This window comes from Echeneis naucrates, chromosome 15 (genome assembly GCF_900963305.1).
Source record: "Echeneis naucrates chromosome 15, fEcheNa1.1, whole genome shotgun sequence".
Lineage (NCBI taxonomy): Eukaryota > Metazoa > Chordata > Actinopteri > Carangiformes > Echeneidae > Echeneis > Echeneis naucrates.
The window spans coordinates 18,187,859-18,209,132 of NC_042525.1; the positions used below are offsets into that span (position 1 = coordinate 18,187,859).

The 21,274-nt window shown below is 42.5% G+C and overlaps 1 protein-coding gene across 1 annotated transcript in view; it reads right to left on the reverse strand.

Annotated features, from left to right (window-relative positions):
- Positions 1–17,222, reverse strand: part of nrg3a (neuregulin 3a) — a 357,673-nt gene extending 340,451 nt beyond the window's left edge. Inside the window, exon 1 of the mRNA XM_029521625.1 lies at positions 16,499–17,222. Coding sequence (XP_029377485.1) covers positions 16,499–17,222 — 724 coding nt within the window. The remainder of the gene's footprint in view (positions 1–16,498) is intronic.
- Between the last annotated feature and the right edge of the window lie 4,052 nt (positions 17,223–21,274).

A 21,274-nucleotide genomic window follows, 5' to 3' on the forward strand; every position in this document is an offset into this window, starting at 1 on the left:
TGAATAGTTAAACAGTCAATAAGAGTATAAATGATTAATGATAGAGTCACAAACCTGGAAATAACTCCACTGTAGCTTCAGACAGGCAACCTTACTCTCCTCAGCATCCTCTCTGGTCCAACCAGCAGTTCACACCCCGATTAGCATGAGTGACTCCAGCTCACATAATTATCATCTGATCTAATTGGAGCAGAGTTGATGCTTCACATCTGGTTAATTTTTTGAAGTGAGACGTGAGAAGCCTCCCCCTCTTTCCAGTGTTAACAATGACAGCTCCTGCTTGTCCATCTTCTTCTTGATGTTCCTCTTGGCAGGGGGAAGGTGGGGTGAGGGGGGCTGGACACCAGTGCTGTCTGTGTGTGTGTTTAAGAGTGTATATTTACAAGTGATTTGCAATTAGGAGGGTTGGAGAGAGTGAATGCGAGCACTGGACATCAGTCACTGCTGACAAGCTGTGGATGACAGGCTGACAACTCAAAACTCTGACGTGTCCATCACTTCAGGAATGAAGCATATCTGAATTTGATGCCCAAATAGTTGTGATTGCTTTCATATACAGATTAAAAAAAATTGAAAATAATAATAAAAAGAAGAGTGAAAATAAGGCAACCCTCAGCATGAAATCCACCTTGTGCCTTAAAACCTGTTTGATCGCTATAATGAAGATAGTACAATTACAGTTATTCTATGTATTTAAGAACTGTAGTTTGTTGCATTCATGAAATAAAAGAACTTTTCTCTAATTAGCTCACAACCTTTTCTGGATGTGCTGTGGTTAGCTTACCGGGGGTCGAGAGCTCAAAATAAGTCACCAGCCTGTCAGGAACAGGTGACGCACACAAGGTGGGACAAGGTGGGAAAAGGTGGAGCCGCAGCTTGCCAACCCCTGTACGATAGCATTGTATCACTTCAGGCACTGGAGCGAAGTAACTGTTTCATTTGTGCCTTGCCACCTGTGGCTCATATGTGAAGTACCAAAAAACGACTCATATCCTACCACCCTATATTCACAACCATATTCATACAACACACACACACACACAACAGATGCAGCCCCCATCCAGGAAAAGGAGGCATGGCAACAATGGCAGTTTGGGAATGACTGTTGGAAAAGCTGAGAAGGACATCTGCAATCACAATCAGACAGCCTTTAATTTCGGTGCAAACGCTCCAAAATTAGGATTGGTGCACTTCTCCGAAGATAGCCAACATCAAAAAACACTTCCTCTCTAACAGCAAACATATGGTAAATCATAAATTCATACCAATACAAAATTACATAGCTGAGTGCACTTGTGAGATGAACGAAGGTATTGAACTTTTAATATGGAATAATGAAGTGAAGGTCAAGCGCCATATTTTGCATGGAAGATAATTAATAGAATGTAACTGATAGTTTAACTGTAATATTTGTATAGACATCAGCAATGACTGCAGATACCAGTCGTATAACAATTCACGATATAAAACCAAATTAGCTCCCGGAGTATTTCATCTGAAACATTAACAGATCAGCAAACTCACAGCGGTCACATTTTGGTTATTAGTCCAATAATTGTGGTCCCCAGCAAAAGTCAGCAGACTCCTGAACTCATCAGTATATATATTGTCTGAGATGATTGAATGATTGTACAAAATTTCATGGCAATTCATTCTGTCATTATATATTTCAGTCTGGATGAAAGTAGCGGATTCACTGCCAGCTTGACTAAAAATATTACCACTTAACATTGAAAATGTCAGCGACTTCAATCCTCGCTTTGGCAAAATTGTCCACCCTAAGCATCCGGTCCAACGATAGAGCTGATTAGTTCCTTTGCCGGTCAGTGTTTCTGACAGAGCTACTGCTGTTTCCCAGAAAGACTAGGCTTTACCTTGACACATCCATCCGGTGATGATTTTCTATACTGGGATGCGCCTAGACCTTCGGCAACCAAAAAAAAAGGAAAAGCAGGTCTAGAAAATGGATAGATTGATTGGCTCGGTGGTCCTGATTGTCTCGTTGGCTCTGTGCTCCTGCTGTTTCCTTTCATTAACACATTCTGGCTCTCTCCTTATTACACTCTCACACTAGATCCTCCACAGTCCTTTGTCTTCATTTACCTGACGCATATAGAAATTCACACCTCCTGTAGCAACACCCAGGGTATATAAGTGTGTGTGTGTATGTGTGTGTTTGTGATGCCAATGCACACAAAATGTACGATACACACGCAGGCCTGCAAGGACTATTCAAACAGCAATATCTAAACACTTTACAAGCTAACTGCTCAATAACGGCTGAATCGGTGAGGAAAAGACGAGAACCAAAGAAAGGCCACTGATGTGTTGGCTGATTACATTTTAACCACTGCCTCCCGACCCCCCCAAAAAAAGATGAAAAAAACATATGATTACCTAGCTAACAAAAAACATCAGCTCTACAAATAGAAATGAGAAGAAATAGCAATAAAGTTTAACCTGTAACTATGTGTGTGAGTCGAGTCTGAGCAGTGATTCAAGGGAGATCACAGAGAAGTTCTCTCTCTCTCTCTCTCCTTTTTTTTCAGATGGCCATCTGGTATTACACACAAAAACCCAACAATGTCAGCGTCACTTTCTACGGGATAGGTTGGGTCATTTTTCTATGTCACAGATGCACCCTCAGTGATATTAATCCTGTCTGCATCAGTTATGTCTGACTTTCACAGACCATTTCTCTGCAAATTCCAATAGGTGCTATATTGCATTAAACTGTAGGAGAAAACAGTGATATTTCATGAATTTAATGATTATAACGACATTTATGGCTGTTCTTGGACAATACCGGCCCCATTCTTTTCAAATTAAAGTAATGATGGTAATGTAATTTACAATATGATACATCAATGCTCAGATGTTCAAGTAGTTAAAAAGTTGTAAAAATTACTTTTCTTTTTAAAACTAATTGAGGTCAAAAAAGTAAAGATAGAACAGATCAGGTTCAAAACTTAAATAGAATTTTATTGAAGAGGTAAACATCTGCTGGCCAATGGGGTGAATTGTCGGACTTGCGTCGGGTGAGCTAACCAGCTAGTTACTGTGACAAGCAGCAGACATTAAACCTTCAAATCAGATAAATAGATGTGCCACCATTTCAGTTCACAATTTAGTCGCTAACGAGCAAACCATATTGTATCCGACCTCATTCGCCACCTTGCAAACAGCTGACACTGCTTACCCCCGAGCCCATTTCTATAAACAGCACAGGAACCTCACCATCCATCACTCGCCACCAAATCAACTCCAGCTGGATGTAATGTAAATGTAAATGAACTGAGTGGGTAGAGAGGAGAAGATGGCGGGAGGGTGAAGGGAGCGCTCACTGCAGCTAGATAGATGAGAGGGTGGCTTTCCTCTTGCCCTCATCTCGCCCAGTGGAAAGGTTTCCTCCAGCCAGTTCTCCTTCCATCCCCTCAATGCATTTCTCACTCCCTATTATTGATTTTACTCCCTCCTTCCTCCATTTTTGGGTCAATTCATCCCAGACCTAAAAATCAGACCCGTTTTCCTCTCAGCTTCTCTTCATCTTCTTTGTTTCTCATTGAATGGCTGTGAAATACTTATTTTTCCTTTGTCTTCCAAATGCGGAGTCACAGCCTGAGGAAAGAAAGCAAGAAAGTCCACCTGTCATGGAAAGGTCTGTGTTTCAAAAAAAGAGGAAATAGATATGGACAGACAACCCACCAATTCACCAGGCTTGTCATAGAAAGTCTCTGGGACACAGCTGTCAGAAGTGGCATAAGCCTGAAGAAACAGAGCGAGATAGAACAGGTAGAGGAGGACGATGAGCTAAAATTATTTGCTGGCTTAAGCTTCTGAAATCAGAAGCATTTGCTTCTTTTCGCTATTCAAACATCTTTAAAGGCCCCATATGGTATGAAGTGAGATATCTTTGCGATTAAATCAGATCTAGGTTCTGTATTAATACTCTAAAAGTATCAAAGGTCTCAGACCGCAGTCTTACAGAGCTTTTAAACCAGCTTTGAGGACTTCTGAAACTTTATGATGTCAGAGCAAAACAGCCCTCAGCCACACCCACAAAGTCCTGGCCACCTGAACCCACCATCCAACCTCACAGTTTATCTGTTTGTTTACCAGAAATCTGTGATATGTTTTTTCAATCATTCATAACAGATGGAGCCTCAGAGCTGATTGGCTCACCGATCTGTTCCTAGAGTTCAAGAAAAAAGCCAATGAGAGAAAATCGAAAACTACACTGAAATGGTTTCTGTCCTTGAAAACCAAAACTATATCATCTTACAGACATCGACCCATTAAATAAAACACTGGAAATAAAATATTTATTCATTCATTCATCTTCTACCACTTATCCGCTTCCGGGTCACGGAAGAAATAAAATATGGCAATGTTAAATTGTTGCATGTTGCAAAGCAGAAGTCACGGTGAAGCATGTTGATATAGAAATAAACAGAGCTCATAACTGAATCTATGGATTGTGTAAGATACACACATAAGCACAAGTTCCCTCAATGTCACGCTCCAAAAAACAAATGATGTAAACGTCTTCCCCAAGGATGAGCTGAAATGACCAACAGAGCTGTGTGTGTGTTAAAGAGGTGTTTTTCCCATCAAGGTGATAGCGACCTTCGAGGAAGCTGGCTGTCTCCCCAGGAAACCTCCTGTGTGGTAACATAAGTAATGTGTGGTTTAACAGCTCCGATTTCTTGGAATTTTGCCCCCACATCTTTAGACTCACATTATTGAGTCCTCCAATTGCTGATACTTAGCATAATAAGACACAGAACAATGGAAGCTTTTCTAAAAATAAGCAAAGACAAGACAGGGAATATTTTTTTTTCCACAGAGCTTAACATGCTAAATCCTCCCATAACTATAATGTACCCAAAATAAAGCCATCCTGCACTGCCACTGAAGTTACCATCTTGACTGTCTCCTCCGTGCCTTTTTGTTCTATTTCCTCCAGCGATGTCAGGACTCCACCAGAAAAGCCAGCACTGGAGCCTCTCAGACAGAATCTGGCAGCAGCCTTTGAAGCTAAAAATAGCAGCGGTAAAATGCAGCAAGCTTGGGATAATCAGAACCCACGCCCATATGCAGGCCTGCCTGCTAAACTGCTGAGTGGCAAAAGACTGGGATACAATCACACTTGGATCAATAGCTTGTGCAGAGCATCGGATGGTTGGGCGACTCATGTAATGTGCATGAACAATGTGCCGCCACAACACTGACACACCCACACACAAAGGATTATTATCTATAAGTAACCAAAAGGGAGAAAACTTCTGGTGCTGCTGATGTCAAAATTAATGGCCAGGAAACAGATTGATTTGATTATCTGAAGTTGCTCCACATTTCGAAAAAATCATTTACACAAACAGCGAAGAGCCACAACATCAATGGCGGAGGGTTTCTTACATAAAGGTCCCATATTTTACAATTTCTGCATGATTTATTAAAAATCCATATGGAGATATAGTTGATGGTTTATTGGCTTATGATCACTGACACATTATCAGTGTTTAAATGTTGTAATTGATTAGAGCGACATTGCATCTTAGATGCTCCATGATGACAAGCAGAAGTAGAATCACAGGCAGAATCACAAGTCCAGTACACGAGTATATGTACTTTCAACCATGACAGGCTCAGCTGTATTCATCCTGGCTCAGGTGGATGTACCTTTCACTTTTATTCTTTATTTTCAGTGCAAAATGTAAATGTCGGGGGAAAAAAAAAAAAAAAAAGACTTGACAGTTCCCTTGTACACAACTCTTAATGACACTCCACTTGGTCCAGCCTACATCAACAAAGCATCGGTAAAATGAATCAGACAAGCTGACCTTGAGACAGGCAGTGAGACACACAGAGAGAGTGCAAGAGAGAGAAAGGGATGGCAGGATAGGGAAGGAAAATTTTGAAACATGCAGCTCAGCCACAGAAAGAAACGACTAGCGCTGGTACAGTCCTGAACCGTTTTCACTACTGCTCTGTGCCCGCTGTGGTTAAATGAAGACTGTCTATGCATTTTATGCCTGCTAATAGCATTGTTTACTACCAGCTGGCTGCTGCATAATGAGCATCAGGCAGGGGAGAGAGCATCATGGATGAATGTTTTGTTTGAAACATGAAACCAAAAATATCAAACAATCTACTGCCATTCATGTAAGTTCATCTGAAGCCGATGCAACGTTGAATTATTGAACTATTTCTAACTTTATCTTTCAGAATTGGAGGGCTTCTGTGCAGCTATGCATTTGTAACCCTAAACCCTTTTAAATGCAATTTGACCCAAAGAGGAATTTGCATTTTGATTGTATTGAATGAATTTAACATAGCTTTAACCTCAGTAGCAGAGTCAAGAGCAGGGGTGTTACTTGGATTGGATTTTTTTTTTTTAACATCAAATCTGTGCTGAGTTTTAGATAATTAAAAACTTTGTTTAAGGTGAGAAGAAGAGCCCACGTTTAGTTACTTGTTAAGGTACACATTGAGTTTCAGTCAACATTTCATATAATTACCCAGACCGATACATTTCTGTTATAATCAATGAGGAGGACCCAAATGCAGAACAGACAACCGGAGTGCGGGGAGGAAAGAATGGCAGTTTATTGCAGGAATGATGAATGTAGCAGGAGGGGGAAGACGTCCGTGGGATGGAGGCTGAGGGGATTAGGTTGATGGCCAAGGTACAGAGATGAGGGTGGAGGACTTTAGCTGGCTGGAAGTGTGGCAGAGAGGCAGGCAGGTAGGAGATCCACAGTGGTAGATACAACGATCTGGTGAAGAGCGCCGGTGTTGATACTTGATGGATCTCAGGTGAGCAGCAGGGAACAGGTGAGTTGAATGATGCAATTAGGAGCCCAGGGGAGAGAGGGAGTCGCCATGCCCTGGAAATCCCTGATGAGAGCAGGATCCAGCAACGTTCCTCAGGACCGTACCCCTCCCAGTCTACCAGGTACTGATATCCCCAACCACAGCAGCGAACATCAAGCAGTTGCCGGACGATCCTCCATGACATGGGTGGAGGGGGATCGGCTGGAGGGCACAGGGGGCTGAGAGAGATTGGTTTTAACTGAGAGACATGAAAGGTGGGATGAATCCTCAGATCTGGGCAACTTCAGTTTAACAGATGGATTGATGGCAGATTCGATCTCATAAGGGCCAATGTAGCGTCGTGAGAGTTTCTTGGAATCAATCTTTAATGGAATGTGTCTAGCAGATAACCACATTTTCTGACCTGGCTGATACATGGGAGCTGGGATTCTATTCCAGATCCTGTGGCAGCAACGGAGGTGAGCCTGTACTGAAGGCACAGAAACTTCCTCTTCCTGAACTGAGAACAACGGGGGTTGTTAGAGAACTCTCAAAAGGGGACATACCAGTTGCAGTGCAGGTCAGCGAGTTGTGGGCATATTCAACCCAGGGAAGATGTGAGCTCCAGGAAGAGGGATTTTTCTGCAACCACACAGTGGAGGGTAGCTTCCAGGTCCTGATTAGCACGCTCAGTTTGACCATGAGTCTGGGGATGAAAACCAGATTAGACTCACTGATGCTCCAAGAGCTTGACAGAATGACTTCCACACCTGAGAGATGAACTGTGGGCCTCTGTCTGACACTATGGCCAAGGGGATGCCATGGAGACAAAAAGCATGATGGACCAGTAGCTCTGAAGTTGAGGGCTGTGGGGAGTTTAGGTAGGGGCACAAAATGCACAGCCTTTGAGAAACGGTCAATAATTGTGAGTATGGTTGTGTTACCTTCAGACGGGGGTAACCCAGTGACAAAATCGAGAGCATTTTTTGGGACCACGGATGGCCAGGTATTGGCAGTGGGTGGAGCAGACCAGCTGGAGGGCGGTGGCTGGCCTTTCCGAGCACACAGTGCAGGCCATGGTGGGCCACAAGAAGCGTCTCTTCAGGAGAGAGAGAGAGGATGGCCAATTCCAGGAAAACAGTAAAACAAGAGTGACCCCACTGGAGAACCTGGGAACGGACAACGTTAGGCACAAAAACACAATTAGGGGGTCCGTTACCTGGATCAGGCTGGGTGCGCTGTGCTTCTTTGGACTCAATCTCCCACATAATAGCTGCCACAACAAAGGAGCATCTGCAGTCCAAGAGAAGGGTACAGCAGGGGAGGTGAGCTTGGTTAGGGGTGCGGCTACACGACTGCAGTCTCTAATGAAGCGTCGGTAGAAATTAGCAAAGCCCAGGAACCGTTGAAGCTGCTTCACAGAAGTGGGTGTTGGCCATGCTGCCACTGCCTGAATCTTGTCAGGATCTGTCTTCACCTGCCCACCTTCAATGATGTACCCCAGAAAGCTCACTGAACTGACATGAAACTCACATTTCTCTGCCTTAACGTACAACTTGTTCTCCTGAAGACGTTGCAACACCTGGCGGACATGTTGAATGTGCTCCTCCATTCTCCGGTTGAAAATCAGAATGTCATCTAGGGATAGCAGACAACTGGAGTGCGGGGAGGAAAGAATGGGAGTTTATTGCAGGAATGATGAATGTAGCAGGAGGGGGAAGATGTCTGTGGGATGGAGGCTGAGGGGATTAGGTTGATGGCCAAGGTACAGAGATGAGGGTGGAGGACTTTAGCTGGCTGGAAGCAGAGAGGCAGGCAGGTAGGAGATCCACAGTGGTAGATACAATAATCTGGCAAAGATTGGAGGAGAGCGCCGGTGTTTTAAACTGCAGGGTTGATACAGGATGGATCTCAGGTGAGCAGCAGGGAACAGGTGAGTTGAATGATGCAATTAGGAGCCCAGGGGAGAGAGGGAGTTGCCACGCCCACAGCATAGACAGAGACAGACAGAGACAGACAGGGGGAGGGGAAATAGGACAGGGAAAAAACACAGGGAACAAATGATATGGCCAGGGCCGTGACAATTTCCCTAATCGCCTCATGAACACATTGCCATGAGATATGATGTGTTGCTGCCATAACTAAATGTTTTTGTGGCAGTCACTGACATTGCCCGTGAGCATTTTTCCCAAAAACCTCATCTCTAGAAGGCAGGGTTTCCAGGAGATAGTCATTTTCCTGCTGCATGCCCAACTCAGCTGCGGAGCTTTAGTTTTTCTTTCTCCCATTTGTTATGACCCAAACTTCTGCTTTGAAATAACAACAGAGAAACAATCTGTACCAGAGCAGTGGCTGTTGGCTATGGTTGAACTCGTAACAGTCAGATATTTATTCGCTTACTTGTGTTAAACGGTTCGCTGCTGTAGGCCAGCGGATTTAATAAAATAGGGGAGGAAAGTTGGGGCGTGAAAGAAGCTGGTGGATTTTATTGCCTCTCTTATTTAATAACCTATGAAAAGTCAATATGTGATTATATATTGTATGCTGCAATGTATTACACAAATTCTGGAAACAAAATGATCGTTTCTGTGCTTCATTTATGTCAATTTATGAAAACTCTCTGAGTGTAGACAAGATATTTATGGATTACTTGCTCACTGACAGTAACTGGCCAAATGCAGGAGCATTAACCAGAGTTTCGTAGTGACATAAACAGTGCAGTGATGGCTTTGACTACACTATTGTCATTATGTTGTATTTCACCCCATGTGATAATATCTGTTAATGCCAACCAAAACAATGAAAAATAAGGAAATTAAAAAAAAATAAATAAAGGTGTCATATTTTATAAAGTGAGCTTTCCTTGCCTTTATTGATCAGGTCTAGCTTATACATCAATAAAGTCAAAGTATCACACCGCTCATGACCCAGAAAAATATGAAACCTTCATTCACATACTGAGCCTTAAACCTCGGTAACTTTGTGATGTCCCAACAAACCAGTTACCAAGGTCCAGCCCAGCAATACACCCCATCTAACCTTGTAAAAAAATCAGATCAAATAACAGCCAAGCCTTGAAATAAAACACTGGGAAATGTAGGACCTTTAAGAGGTTATGTTATGAGAGAGCCCATTGCTAAAAGAGTAATTGCATTACTCCAATTCTGGTAATAAATAAAAAAGGAGTTCCAGCTTGTGATATCGGTGGCAGAGTTTCAGATCAGCAATCAGACGCCCACAACTCAGAGGACGGAGACACCGGAGCAGTTACTGTAGCTGGCAGGTGGCAGCCTCCTCTGGAGAGTCGACACAGAGCAGGTGAGTCCCAGAAACAGAATTAAGTGCTCTTACATCTTGTCAGCTACCTTCCCTGCCACTGGCTCTAATAAAATGGTGGCAAACCTCATCTAATCAAAGCAGTTTAAATGTGAATTCATTATTAAAAGCTCCACTGAATTTGGAGGCGGCATTTAACCAGTCTTCTTAATCATCATCTCTGCACCAAGCTGATAGCTTATGATCGGGGAGGGGAGAGGGGAGGAAAGGAGAGACAGTACCAGAAGAGAATGATGGAGAATTTTAACCTAAAATCTGAGAAAATAACACCTTTCACAGCTTTATTTTTCTCTCCAGAAAAAAAAAAAAAAAAGCGATCTCACCCAGCTTGGGAAATGAATGCACTCAACACTTTCATTTGCTGAACAATCATGTATGCACGGGGAATAGCTCTTCGTAGGATAATTCGTCAAAGGACCATCTTCAATTATTTACACTTTCCTCTACATATTGAACATGTTTCTCTTTTACATCATACATATTTTATCACTCATCTCCCTGCAAGACGTTTCATCAGAATGAATCGATGTGCTGTTCAACTTAATTCTCACGCCATCTACCACCAAATTAAATTACTCATCAGGGTCGGTATGACAGGTTTGTGTTGCATTGAGTTCATGGTCTCAACAAGTGCACTGACTCATTAACCCAAGTGTTAGAAGTTCAGGAATGCCTGGATATTTTAGGAATAACTAATTTCAGTGGTTATTGGTTTTTTGGGCAGTGGATTGAAGCAGAACATAAGGGAAACATTGGTATTTATCATTTAGATGCATGGGAAGAGACATGTTCCCCTCATGACCCTGATGGTGGGTGTGTTGCAAGCCAATTTGTGATTGGAATCAGACAATTTTGCATCAGTGGAAGTTGTTAAATGGACTGCATTTATAAAGTGCATTAACATTTCCATCAACCACTCCAGCCATTTCCAACCTGTGGTCTGGACCTCAGGGCAGCACGGCAGTGTAGTGGTTATATCTTGAATCTTTACTAATGTAGTTTAGATTAATGTACGCTAACAGTCCAAAGTTTGGACACTGTTTCCTATTAATTTGAATGGGACCTGTCCAGGATGTACCCTTCCCCCCACCCAGAACGTTCACTGAACGTTCATCAGCTCACTGATGGGCTGTCAATCAAGTGTAGGACAACCATGGATTGTATAAAAAAAGTGGGCTTAGGCCCTCAGGCCGGAAAGTGATGACAATGGTGAGGAGCCATCAGACTTGTATTTGATTGAATGACCATCAGGGGTGAAATCATTGTCAAAATCTGTCAGATTATATTGAAGTGTATTGGGAAATGGAAAGAAAATACATTTAATACCTTTATTATCTTTATCATAATTCCCTTTCTGTGTTGTCTCAGTAAAAGCATAAAAAAAAAATAAAATGTTTTCCCCGAGGACAACAGTCATGCAATCTTTATTAGCCCAACCTTAAGGTGAATTAACTGATCATTACAATACACAGACCTAGGTTTGTTGACGCCATCTGAGGAGCCACTTTATGGAGACTCTGGTGAGTCCTGTGCATATCATGAGATCCCAGGCGTAACACAACACTCCAACGATGAAAATGAATTGCCATGAAGTAATATTATGTTTCAGTTATCACTTCCACAAATTCCTTTCCTCAAAAACTGTAATCTTGTCCTTAAAAGCTCTTTCAGCTGCATTTCCTTTGAGGGATTCAAGGATGAGGCAGCTGTCCGTGTATGCATGCACGCACGGTGTCACAGCTGCGTCACAAGTATTGCATATAGACACACATGGACTTGCTGTTGTGAGCCTGTGAGTCCACTATACAGACATGAACATATAGTGGGGAAGGGAAAAAACCCGTAGGGGAACTTGTCACTAAGCAGCTCACAAAAAAACAAATCCAAGTGTAAAGAATGTGAACTCTACAATCTGGTTTAAAACCCAAAATCTGGTTTAAAACTGAACATCTCTCCATATGAGATGATTAGCGCAACACAAACATGTACACTGATGCCCTCTGTAATGGCCAGCAGTGATGAAAGCCCAAGTTAGTTATTGCTTAATTTGGGGTCTTTATTCATTAGTGATAGAGAAAATGATTGACTGAAAACATCATTAATGTGCGGATGGAGCACCGGAGGCAATCCAGTAACATTTGAATTTAAAGGTCCTATATTTCACTGTTCTCCTTTGTTTTATATTAAGTTTTGATGTTTATATTCACAAAAAGATATACCTTTGGCATAAAAAAAGAGAGAAAAAATAACAAACTGAATCTCATTCCTGGAGCTTTCGTAAATAAAGTTTAGTGAGCTATTCAGAAGAAAGAGTAAATCTTTGTAAGTGAATCAGTGAAACAAAGAAAAAAAAAATCCTTCAAGGTCAAATGGAGGATCCAAGAACCAGCTGGGCTGGGCTTGGGGCATGACTAGAGGCGTGGCTGAGGCTGCTTTGTTGGGGAATGACATAATTACAGGAGCTCCGACAGCTCTTTTTAAGTCCCTGTTTCTTAACGCAGGCTGAGTGTATTCCTTATTTCATTATTATAGAACCTAGGAGATATGGAGGTCTACCTTTATGAAATACAGGCTTTTTCAACACTTTGACTAACCTCAAAACTTAATCAGACAATACAGTGTTTATATTGCACTTGGACACCACAATTAAAGAGTAGTGAATTGTAGGCCTTGGTAGAGAGACATAAAAAACTGCTAGTTAAATCCAAATCAATCGCTGCCGTTACTATCAAATCATCAAATATTTCAAAGAATACCAACCGCGATGCTGTCTGAGAAGTGCTCTGCTCATAAAGAATCATGTCCTCATAAAGGTTTCAGGCTGGAGGAAAGAACTGATTTTTATCCAAGGAGAGAGAAGGGAACAGTAAATTTTGTGTGATTGAAATATGTATTGTGGTGCTGCAGCCAGAATGAAAGTGCAGCCTTCATCTATCACGTTTCCTTTGTGGTATCTAAAGCATTGTGACTTTACCATAAACTAATTCACAGGGAAGTTTTGCTAAAGCCTACGAGTCAGCATGACATGCCTTGAATGTAACACAAAAAAAGATGCAACTCCTTTGCACAAGAGTACTTACATAGGCAGCGACAAAACTTTATTGTTTGTGACTGTCGCGTCACTGCTGTGAATATGAGCAAAGACCATTTTCCTAAGGTCTCCCCTGAGGGACTGTGAAGCGCCACTGTGAGAGAAAACGCCCTCTTAAACATGTCATAGCTGCGTCATTTAATGAAAAACAACACGCCAAAGACCATTTATCAAAACAATCCTCCAACCGTGTGGCTGCTTGTAAACCCATGTAGAGAGAGCGTGTGTGTGTGTGTGTACGTGTGAGTGATAGGAGGACTAATGTAATTCTGTCGCTTCCACAGTCATGGTGATGGCCTGTTAATCTGGATTTAAGTTTCAGGGCCACTGTTTTACTGAAACCTAATCCCAGTGAATGGAGAAAAGGAACTTAAAACTGCATAAAGAGATCTTATGGATCTTCTCAAGAATTCTTTTTTTTTAAGGAGTGTGTCATACAGCCAGTACCACCTCAGGGCCTTCTCGTAAATACATAATTTCTAAGGATTTAGTCATCGCTGCCTCATAAAATAGCTGTTCTCTGCTTTTTAATCTCTATTGCAGTTTATATGATGCATCACTGCATTACTGACTGTTACTTGTAAGCTTAAAAGGGGTGGCAAGCAAGGGCATGGATCTGACTTCCAGTTCTCTTGATCCAAGTGACATTATTGCTGAGGCATCACCTGACATTTTAACCTGACAGTGCAGAGGTCACTTGGCTGCCTATAATGCAATCATCTCTCCCATGAGTTCGCTTCATTTTGCAGCTCAGCGGGATATCTTAGGGACTCTGTAACAGCGAACAGATTCAGATTTGTCAGTCATGCTTTCAATATGACTTTTCCTCGAAGAAGGATGCCTAAAATTATATATATATATATATTTTTTTTTTGTGATGGTTAGACGAGCTAGAATGTCACCTAATATCAACGATGCTCAGCTGCACAGTCAGCCATTCACTACGGCAAACAAACTGTTTCTCAAAAAAATATAATATTGCAAACTAATAAGAAGCCATGTAAATTACCCAAGAACTTCTCATTTCTCACTTACAGCTGATGATTTTGAAAGGAAAGGAAACGGCTGAGTGGGAAATTACACTGGGCAGCACCTTCTATAGACCAAGCAGGCCAGTGAAAGCGCTAGTGTCAGATAAAATCTGTCCATCTTAATTTTGTGACCTACAAAGGCAGTGACAGCATTGACAAGGAGGCCAAGATGGCAAGCTTTCCTTAAAACATCCGCACATAATGGATAGTTAATGTGAAAATGATGGCCTTTTCAAATCAAAGCAGCATGTGGGTGGTAAAATAGAGGGGGGTGGGAGGGTGAAGGGTGTTTAGGATTATCGAACGATTTGGCTATTCTTTAGCGACAGAACTTTCTCATGCGAGCTGGAGAACGACTGACATTTTCCCCGGGAAATCTATCAACAGGGCTTAATGGTGTTCAGGGGCACTTGCTGGAGAGATGGCATTCTTTTTTAATGGTTAATTAATAAATTAAGAGATGATGATGAATAGCCCCCATTTTTCGTCCTGATAATGAAATGATACACCCCGCCCCGCCCCTCCTCCATGTTTCTAATTAACAGAGGGTACATTCCTTTGGTTTCTAGTGGGGTCTGGGGACAGTTTGATGATCATGGATAGAAAACAAACGGCTGCACCTTCGCAGTCACTCGCGCCAGAAATCACAGCAATTTTGTTTGTCAATTCTATGCTGCCTTCATGCAATTATAGGTGATTTAATAAATGGTGACAGCCATTTAAACCACACATTACAACAAACAAAATGTTGAGTGACAGTAACAATGCTCAAGCTTAAATGTCATTACAAGGCCACTTAGGTCAGAGCCAATTAATTCCTCGCATCCAGCAAGTGCCTGGATCTTATTCAATTGATCCAGAGCTTTACAATATGCACTATCACGTCATGGCTATGGAAATGTGACAATGATATTCAATTGAATTTGATGATGAAAGGAATAGTAAATGCACGCTGACTTCTCTTTCTTCTGTGCGCTTGTGAGCGTACTGGAACACACAGAGATGATGTTACAGTTAAAAATACCCCCCCCCATGTAAGCTTACACCAGGATCAGAGACAGCAACATCACAAGCAAAGGGAAGTCCAGCACATAAATTGCACCATTTTGAGAGTAGACGGATTCATCATGGATGCCGTGTGTGTGTGCCTACATACATATCTACGTATATGTGTGTTTGTGTCTCTTTCCCTGTAGCACTGATCGATATCCTGTTTGCCATTGTGGAATGAGTCAAGGACAGTGATGGTAAAAACAAAACTGAATGAATCAGATATCCATAAGACATGGACAAAGACACGTTTTATTGTTTGTTTGTTATTTTCAATTCAGTCAAGCTGGAGCAACTGCTCAGTTAATCTGATAACCATGACAGAGTTGGAGGCTTAAAGGGGGGATACACCACTTCAGCACGACATTTTTGTAGCTTCAAGGTTGCAGCAACACCACCACTTAGTGTACATATGAGTGCATGCATGCAAATGGGGCAAGACAATGAGTATAAATAATATGTTTACAGCATTGTAAATTAAGTCAATTCTGCAAGAGTTGAGTCTTTGTCATTTCCAAAACCCAAAGGGACATTTTAGAATCAAATGTATCCATGATAAATCTTCTATACACAAACTTCCCTTACATCTAGTGATATTGTGCCCAATAATACTAATCACCTTGTTGATCATATTGCAGGTGACTGGAGGATAAACAACTTAACCAATTGTTTGTATTATTTAGCTAATGTTACACTAAGTTGAAACTACTGTGTAACATGATTTTTCACGTTGCTGAGAAGGATGTCACAGTACTACCTACAATACCACCAGTACAGGATGTTGGAAAGAAACAAGAGTTCAACCAACCACAGCTGAAGATGGAGTCCTGCAATTCATATATAGCCTTACTATACCAATCGATGCTATTGATCACTCCTCTATAATTCTCAAACTGCAGTGTCAGATGTAAAATTTTGATTTTGAGAGCAATACCTATCAATGGAAAACCAAATTCTCTAAATAAACTGTAACATCTCATAAATGTCAACATGAAATCAAAATTGTCCTGTCTTGATGACAAAAGACCAACAAGCAGACAAACCTCTCACACTTAAGCAGCCAAAACACCTGTAGAATGCCCTGAGTGAATCTCATAGCAGATTTGTCAAACCCAAGCAAACTCACAACAAATCACTTTCAAGTTTTTCAGTATTAAATTTATGGGTGACTCACGTGTTTTGTGGTGGCTGTGAGACCGCGTGGTGAGCGTAGTGGAGACCGTCTCAGTGGTAGTGTGCTCCAGGGTCCACATCTGCGTAGAGTCATGGAGTACAGTTGGGTTGGACGGAGATGAGCTGGATGTTGCCACTCCGATTATGAAGGTTGTCCTCGCCGCCGAAGTTGTAGTAGTAAAACCTGAAGGTCCACGTCCATTTCGATTTACAGGATTCCGAGGGGTTACTTGGCTTCCCGAGGCTCCACCCCCTCTAGGGTGTATAGTGGTGGTAGTAGCAGTGGAACGAGTTCTACCTTTCGCAACAGTTACAGTTCTTGGTGTAGAGTTCCCACCATTAACTGTTGGAGTGGTAGTTGTAGTCGTAGAATCTGGACTTTTGGGAATCCCGCTTGGCTTGGAGAGGAAAATAGGATCCTGACCTATTCTGTTAGCATCCACCAAATCTGTTGGCATATAATCCCGCACTGTTCCGACAACAATCCATTTTAGCAACATCAGACTCAATCCAAGGCCTATGAATCCAATTAGCAAGGGGACCACACAAAGCCATGTCTGTTGGCGTGGCCAAACACCACAACGAAGCGGACCCTGATCCTGGGCCTGTTCCTCCCCGTGGCCCGCTGAAGTCCCTGAACCTTCAGGTTCCTCCAGGATCACCACCCCAGATACAGCTGCCCCCGAACACTCGCTCATACTTCCCTCTTGTCCTTTATGGCTCATTGAGGGTTAACCGTGTGATAGGCATCGGTAGCACAAGATAGAAAGGTTCCCAACAATGCCAGACGTTAAGAAGAGATGAAAGGAAAAGGTGACGAAATGGAGGAAAACAGACCCCATGAAGTTGCACTCTCAATAACACGGATACAAATATATAATCCAAGGGAGGAGATAAGCGGAGGGGTGCAGATACATGCAGACAACGCTATCACAAACACACAAGCACCCACATTCACACTCAGCGACACCCAGTCAGAAATTGGGGAGCGAGCTGGCATAGATGGATAATCATCCGGTTAGTCCACGTTCAGTCTTGCCCAAGTCCTTATGTCCAACTGAACCGATAGCGAACTTCAGGATGTTCACAGCAGGATAAACCATAGGAGGAGGAGGAGAAGAAATTGTGTTTCGAATAGGGAGGAAGAGGGACAAAGAGAGACGGGGGGGCGGAGGGGGGGGGGGTATAGCTTTACATCTATGCATGTGAAGAAACCAATTCAGTGTTCAGATGCCACTGCAGCTAAAATCCACAGCTATTTCTGCTTAACATGCATGTGTGTCCCATCGATCGATGTGAAATCCACAACGGGACAGTATTGTCTTATCAGGCAAGTGAAACTTGCAGGGTGGGTCTTATTGTTTCCCCACCCTGTTCTGGACCAAAAGAAAAAAGGTTTCCTGATGCAGCCTATTCGAAAAGCTTTAGCCGAGTCAGCTTCCCCAAGCTCCCAATATCAGTCTCTTTCCGAATTGAAAGAGAAGAACAGCATGTCGTTCATGCGCCTGTCCAACACGCTCCTTGGATTATCTGCTGTCTTTGTCACTCTTTGTTTTTCAATCAGCCTGTCCTCTTTTTTTTTTTTTTTTTTTTGAAGATTTTTTTTTCTTATTTGTAGCTGTGGATCCAATCCCACTTAGTTTCCTTTATGCACGCTCTAAATTCCAGTGAGGCTAAATATAAAGCAATCCAATTAATTTTGAAGATCCAGCCAAAAAGCAACACTTCGGATTAGCAGAGAGAGAGAAAGAGAAGGAGAGAGGGGAAAAGAATTAAAAAAAAAAGAAAAAAAAAAAGAAAAAGAATGAGGGGTGTTGTCGCACAGCGGTATGACAGGGCGGATAAATCTGCAAGTACGATGCGTGATCCTGCTCCTTCTCCAGCCGGCTGTGGATCAGATTCCTCCAAGCTGTCCGCTCAGCGCCCTGCTGTCTAAGTATACTGTCCGTTAATACTGCAGCAAGCGCTTAGAAAGCCTCTTCCCATCTATTTGCAGTGAACATTCCGCCACTGAGGGATAAAACCAGAGAGCAAGAAGATGAGAAGGAGGGAGTGGATGTAAATGGTTGAAAGAGAAAGAGCACAGAGCAAGAGGCAAAAGGAAAACATAAACAGGAAGCCACAATGTATAAAAAAAAAAAAAAAAAATCTCCACTGATGGTGTCTCTGAGTGCAGGTTTGTTTTTTTTTTTTGGTTTTTGATTTTTGTTTTTTTTTTCTTTTTTTCTTTTTTTCCAGTTCCTGAAAGCCCGTGCTCTTTCCAGTCAGTGTATGATCTGTTGGTCCAGTTGCTGAGATCCTCTGCCTGTCACCCCCCTTTCCCTCCCTCGGGATGCCTTCTTGGAGATGATTAGAAATGGGTGCCCCGCACCGGGATGAGAACTCGCCAGCCGCAGCAGCAAAGGCTCCCTAACCCCCCTCCGGGGTTAGCAACATCCGACAGTGCAGCTGCATTTACCTGTGGCGATTGTGATGCAGACGCACATACAGCTGCCTCCCTGAGCTGCCGCTGCTGTGAGGCAGAGAACGAAAGAGACGGGGTGGGAGGGGGGGGGGCGCAAGCAGAGAGAGAGTGTGCACACTGGTGGAGCAAGGATACTGAGGGAGACAGAGAGACAAAGAGAGGAAAAGAGAGGCAGCGAGGGAGGGAGGGGTGGAGGAGAGAGAAGGAGCCTGCACCTGCTAGATGCACCAGCACCGGGAAGCGTGCCCACCTCCGTTAGCGGGGAGGGGAGTGAGAAAAGATGCAGAACGCATACAAAAAACTCAGAGAGGGGGAAAAAAAAAAAAAAAAAAAGGGTTGAAAAGCGATTGGAGGTTTGTGGTTAGATAAATATAAACGAGCGGGAGGGGGACGAGGCAGAGAGAGAGAGAGAGAGAGAGAGAGAGCATCGCAGACACGGTACTTACTTGAGCCAGAGTCCCAGACGGATCAGAGCAGGAGCACAATGCAGGAGCTGTCAGTCACTCACCGGGTCCCGCCCACTGCAATCTCTAAATTATCAGATTATAATAAAATAATGTGAACTAATTGGATTTTCACAATATTCATTGTTTGTATGCGGAAACCCCTTGCTTCATTTTTAATACGTCTTTTTAATCTATTCAGGGACTTTTTTAGTCATGGAATATCCTATAGGTAAATTCGTATGTGTGAGAAATGCTTTTTTGCACACAGTGCTACTTTAAAGCATAGTCATATTTTTTTTTTTTTTTTAATGTGAATGTTTTTTATTCACTTTTTTCCTATATTCTGAGATCTCATGTTAAAAAAAAAAAATAAATAAAAATAAAACAAGTCCACAGATAAGAGGAACTAGCGTGGAGGCAAAAAGACACAAACATTATTCCATCTATCCGCTTTCTTTTGCTTTTCCGTTTCTGGGTTGCGGGAGGTACTGGAGCCAATCTCAGCTCACGCTGGTTGAGGGTGGGATACGCCCTAGACAGGTCACCAGTCCATCACAGGGCCAATACACAGAGACAAAGACACAGACCAACAACCACTCACACTACAAACAATTTACAGTCACCCATTAACCCAAACATGATGTCTTTGGATGGTGGGATGAAACCGGAGTACTCGGAGGAAACCTACACAGGCGCAGGGAGAACATTTAAACGCTGCACAGAAAGGTCCCAGACCTACGAACCGGACATGTGACCTTCTTACTGTCGGGCAACAGCGCTAACCACTATGCCATCGTGCTGCCTCAAGACACAAACAAAGCGACTAATAATTTGAGTTTTGCATCACTGCTTATTTTGACCATTGTGTTAATCAGGCGGTTTAAATGGCTGAGCCTCGGTAAATCCAGACTGGGTTAAAATCAACTTAACAGTGCACAACACAGTTCAGAACAAGCTTTGAGATGGTTGCTGTAAAACCATAAGCCGTCTCCTCTGTTGCAATGTGACAAAATCTTTGTCCTTGCAAAAGTTTTTCCGCATTTGATAGCATCACAAGACACACACACAATTAAAGTAATGATGGATAGCCATCTGTCTTGAGGAGAAGCCTGTAATTGGTCCCATGGGAGGAAGTGAAGAATTTTCACCTCTCTTTCTTGTGACACGCAGGTTTTGGGATTTGTGGCAGCATGAGTCTGTTTAAGCAGCCATCATCACACTGTGATAGTCTGGAAGAATCGACAATAATCACACTGGCAAACAGCCACAGGGTTGGGGATTAAACACTAACCCATCTGCACTTCCAGTTAATGATGATTTTTCTGATACTTTAAAGCTGAGACACTCACAGCAATCAGAGAAAAATTCAGATCTATGTCATTCCCTCATATCAAGCAAATCATATCCAGTAATTGATCTTCAGTTATAAATTATTATATATTGGTGACCAAGCAGTGTTGAAAATAGTATTAGATACATGAACTTGCAAGATAAACTGCTTTAGCTCTAAAGTAGAACAGTTTCAAATTGAATAAGAGGAGAAAGTTAACTGCACTTAATTATGCTATATCATGGCCTGGGCAAAATGGTGCACAATGATGGATTAATCACTTGGCTGTAAGTACAGCATGTGTGCGCAGAGGGGAATCTAGTGACAACAAAAGGTCAGTATGTCTTTGTGCTTCAGAGATATTAACTTGGGGGGGCTTTTGAAAAACCTGTATCAGAATTTATGTCAATATATTGCGGTTTTCATATGTGTTGTTTTTCCATGCATTGGGCAAATCCGAGCATAGTGTTGCTGTTGTTTTTTTTTTTTTGAATGTTGTCTCAGACACAAGTAAATTTCAGAGTAAACCAAACTCAC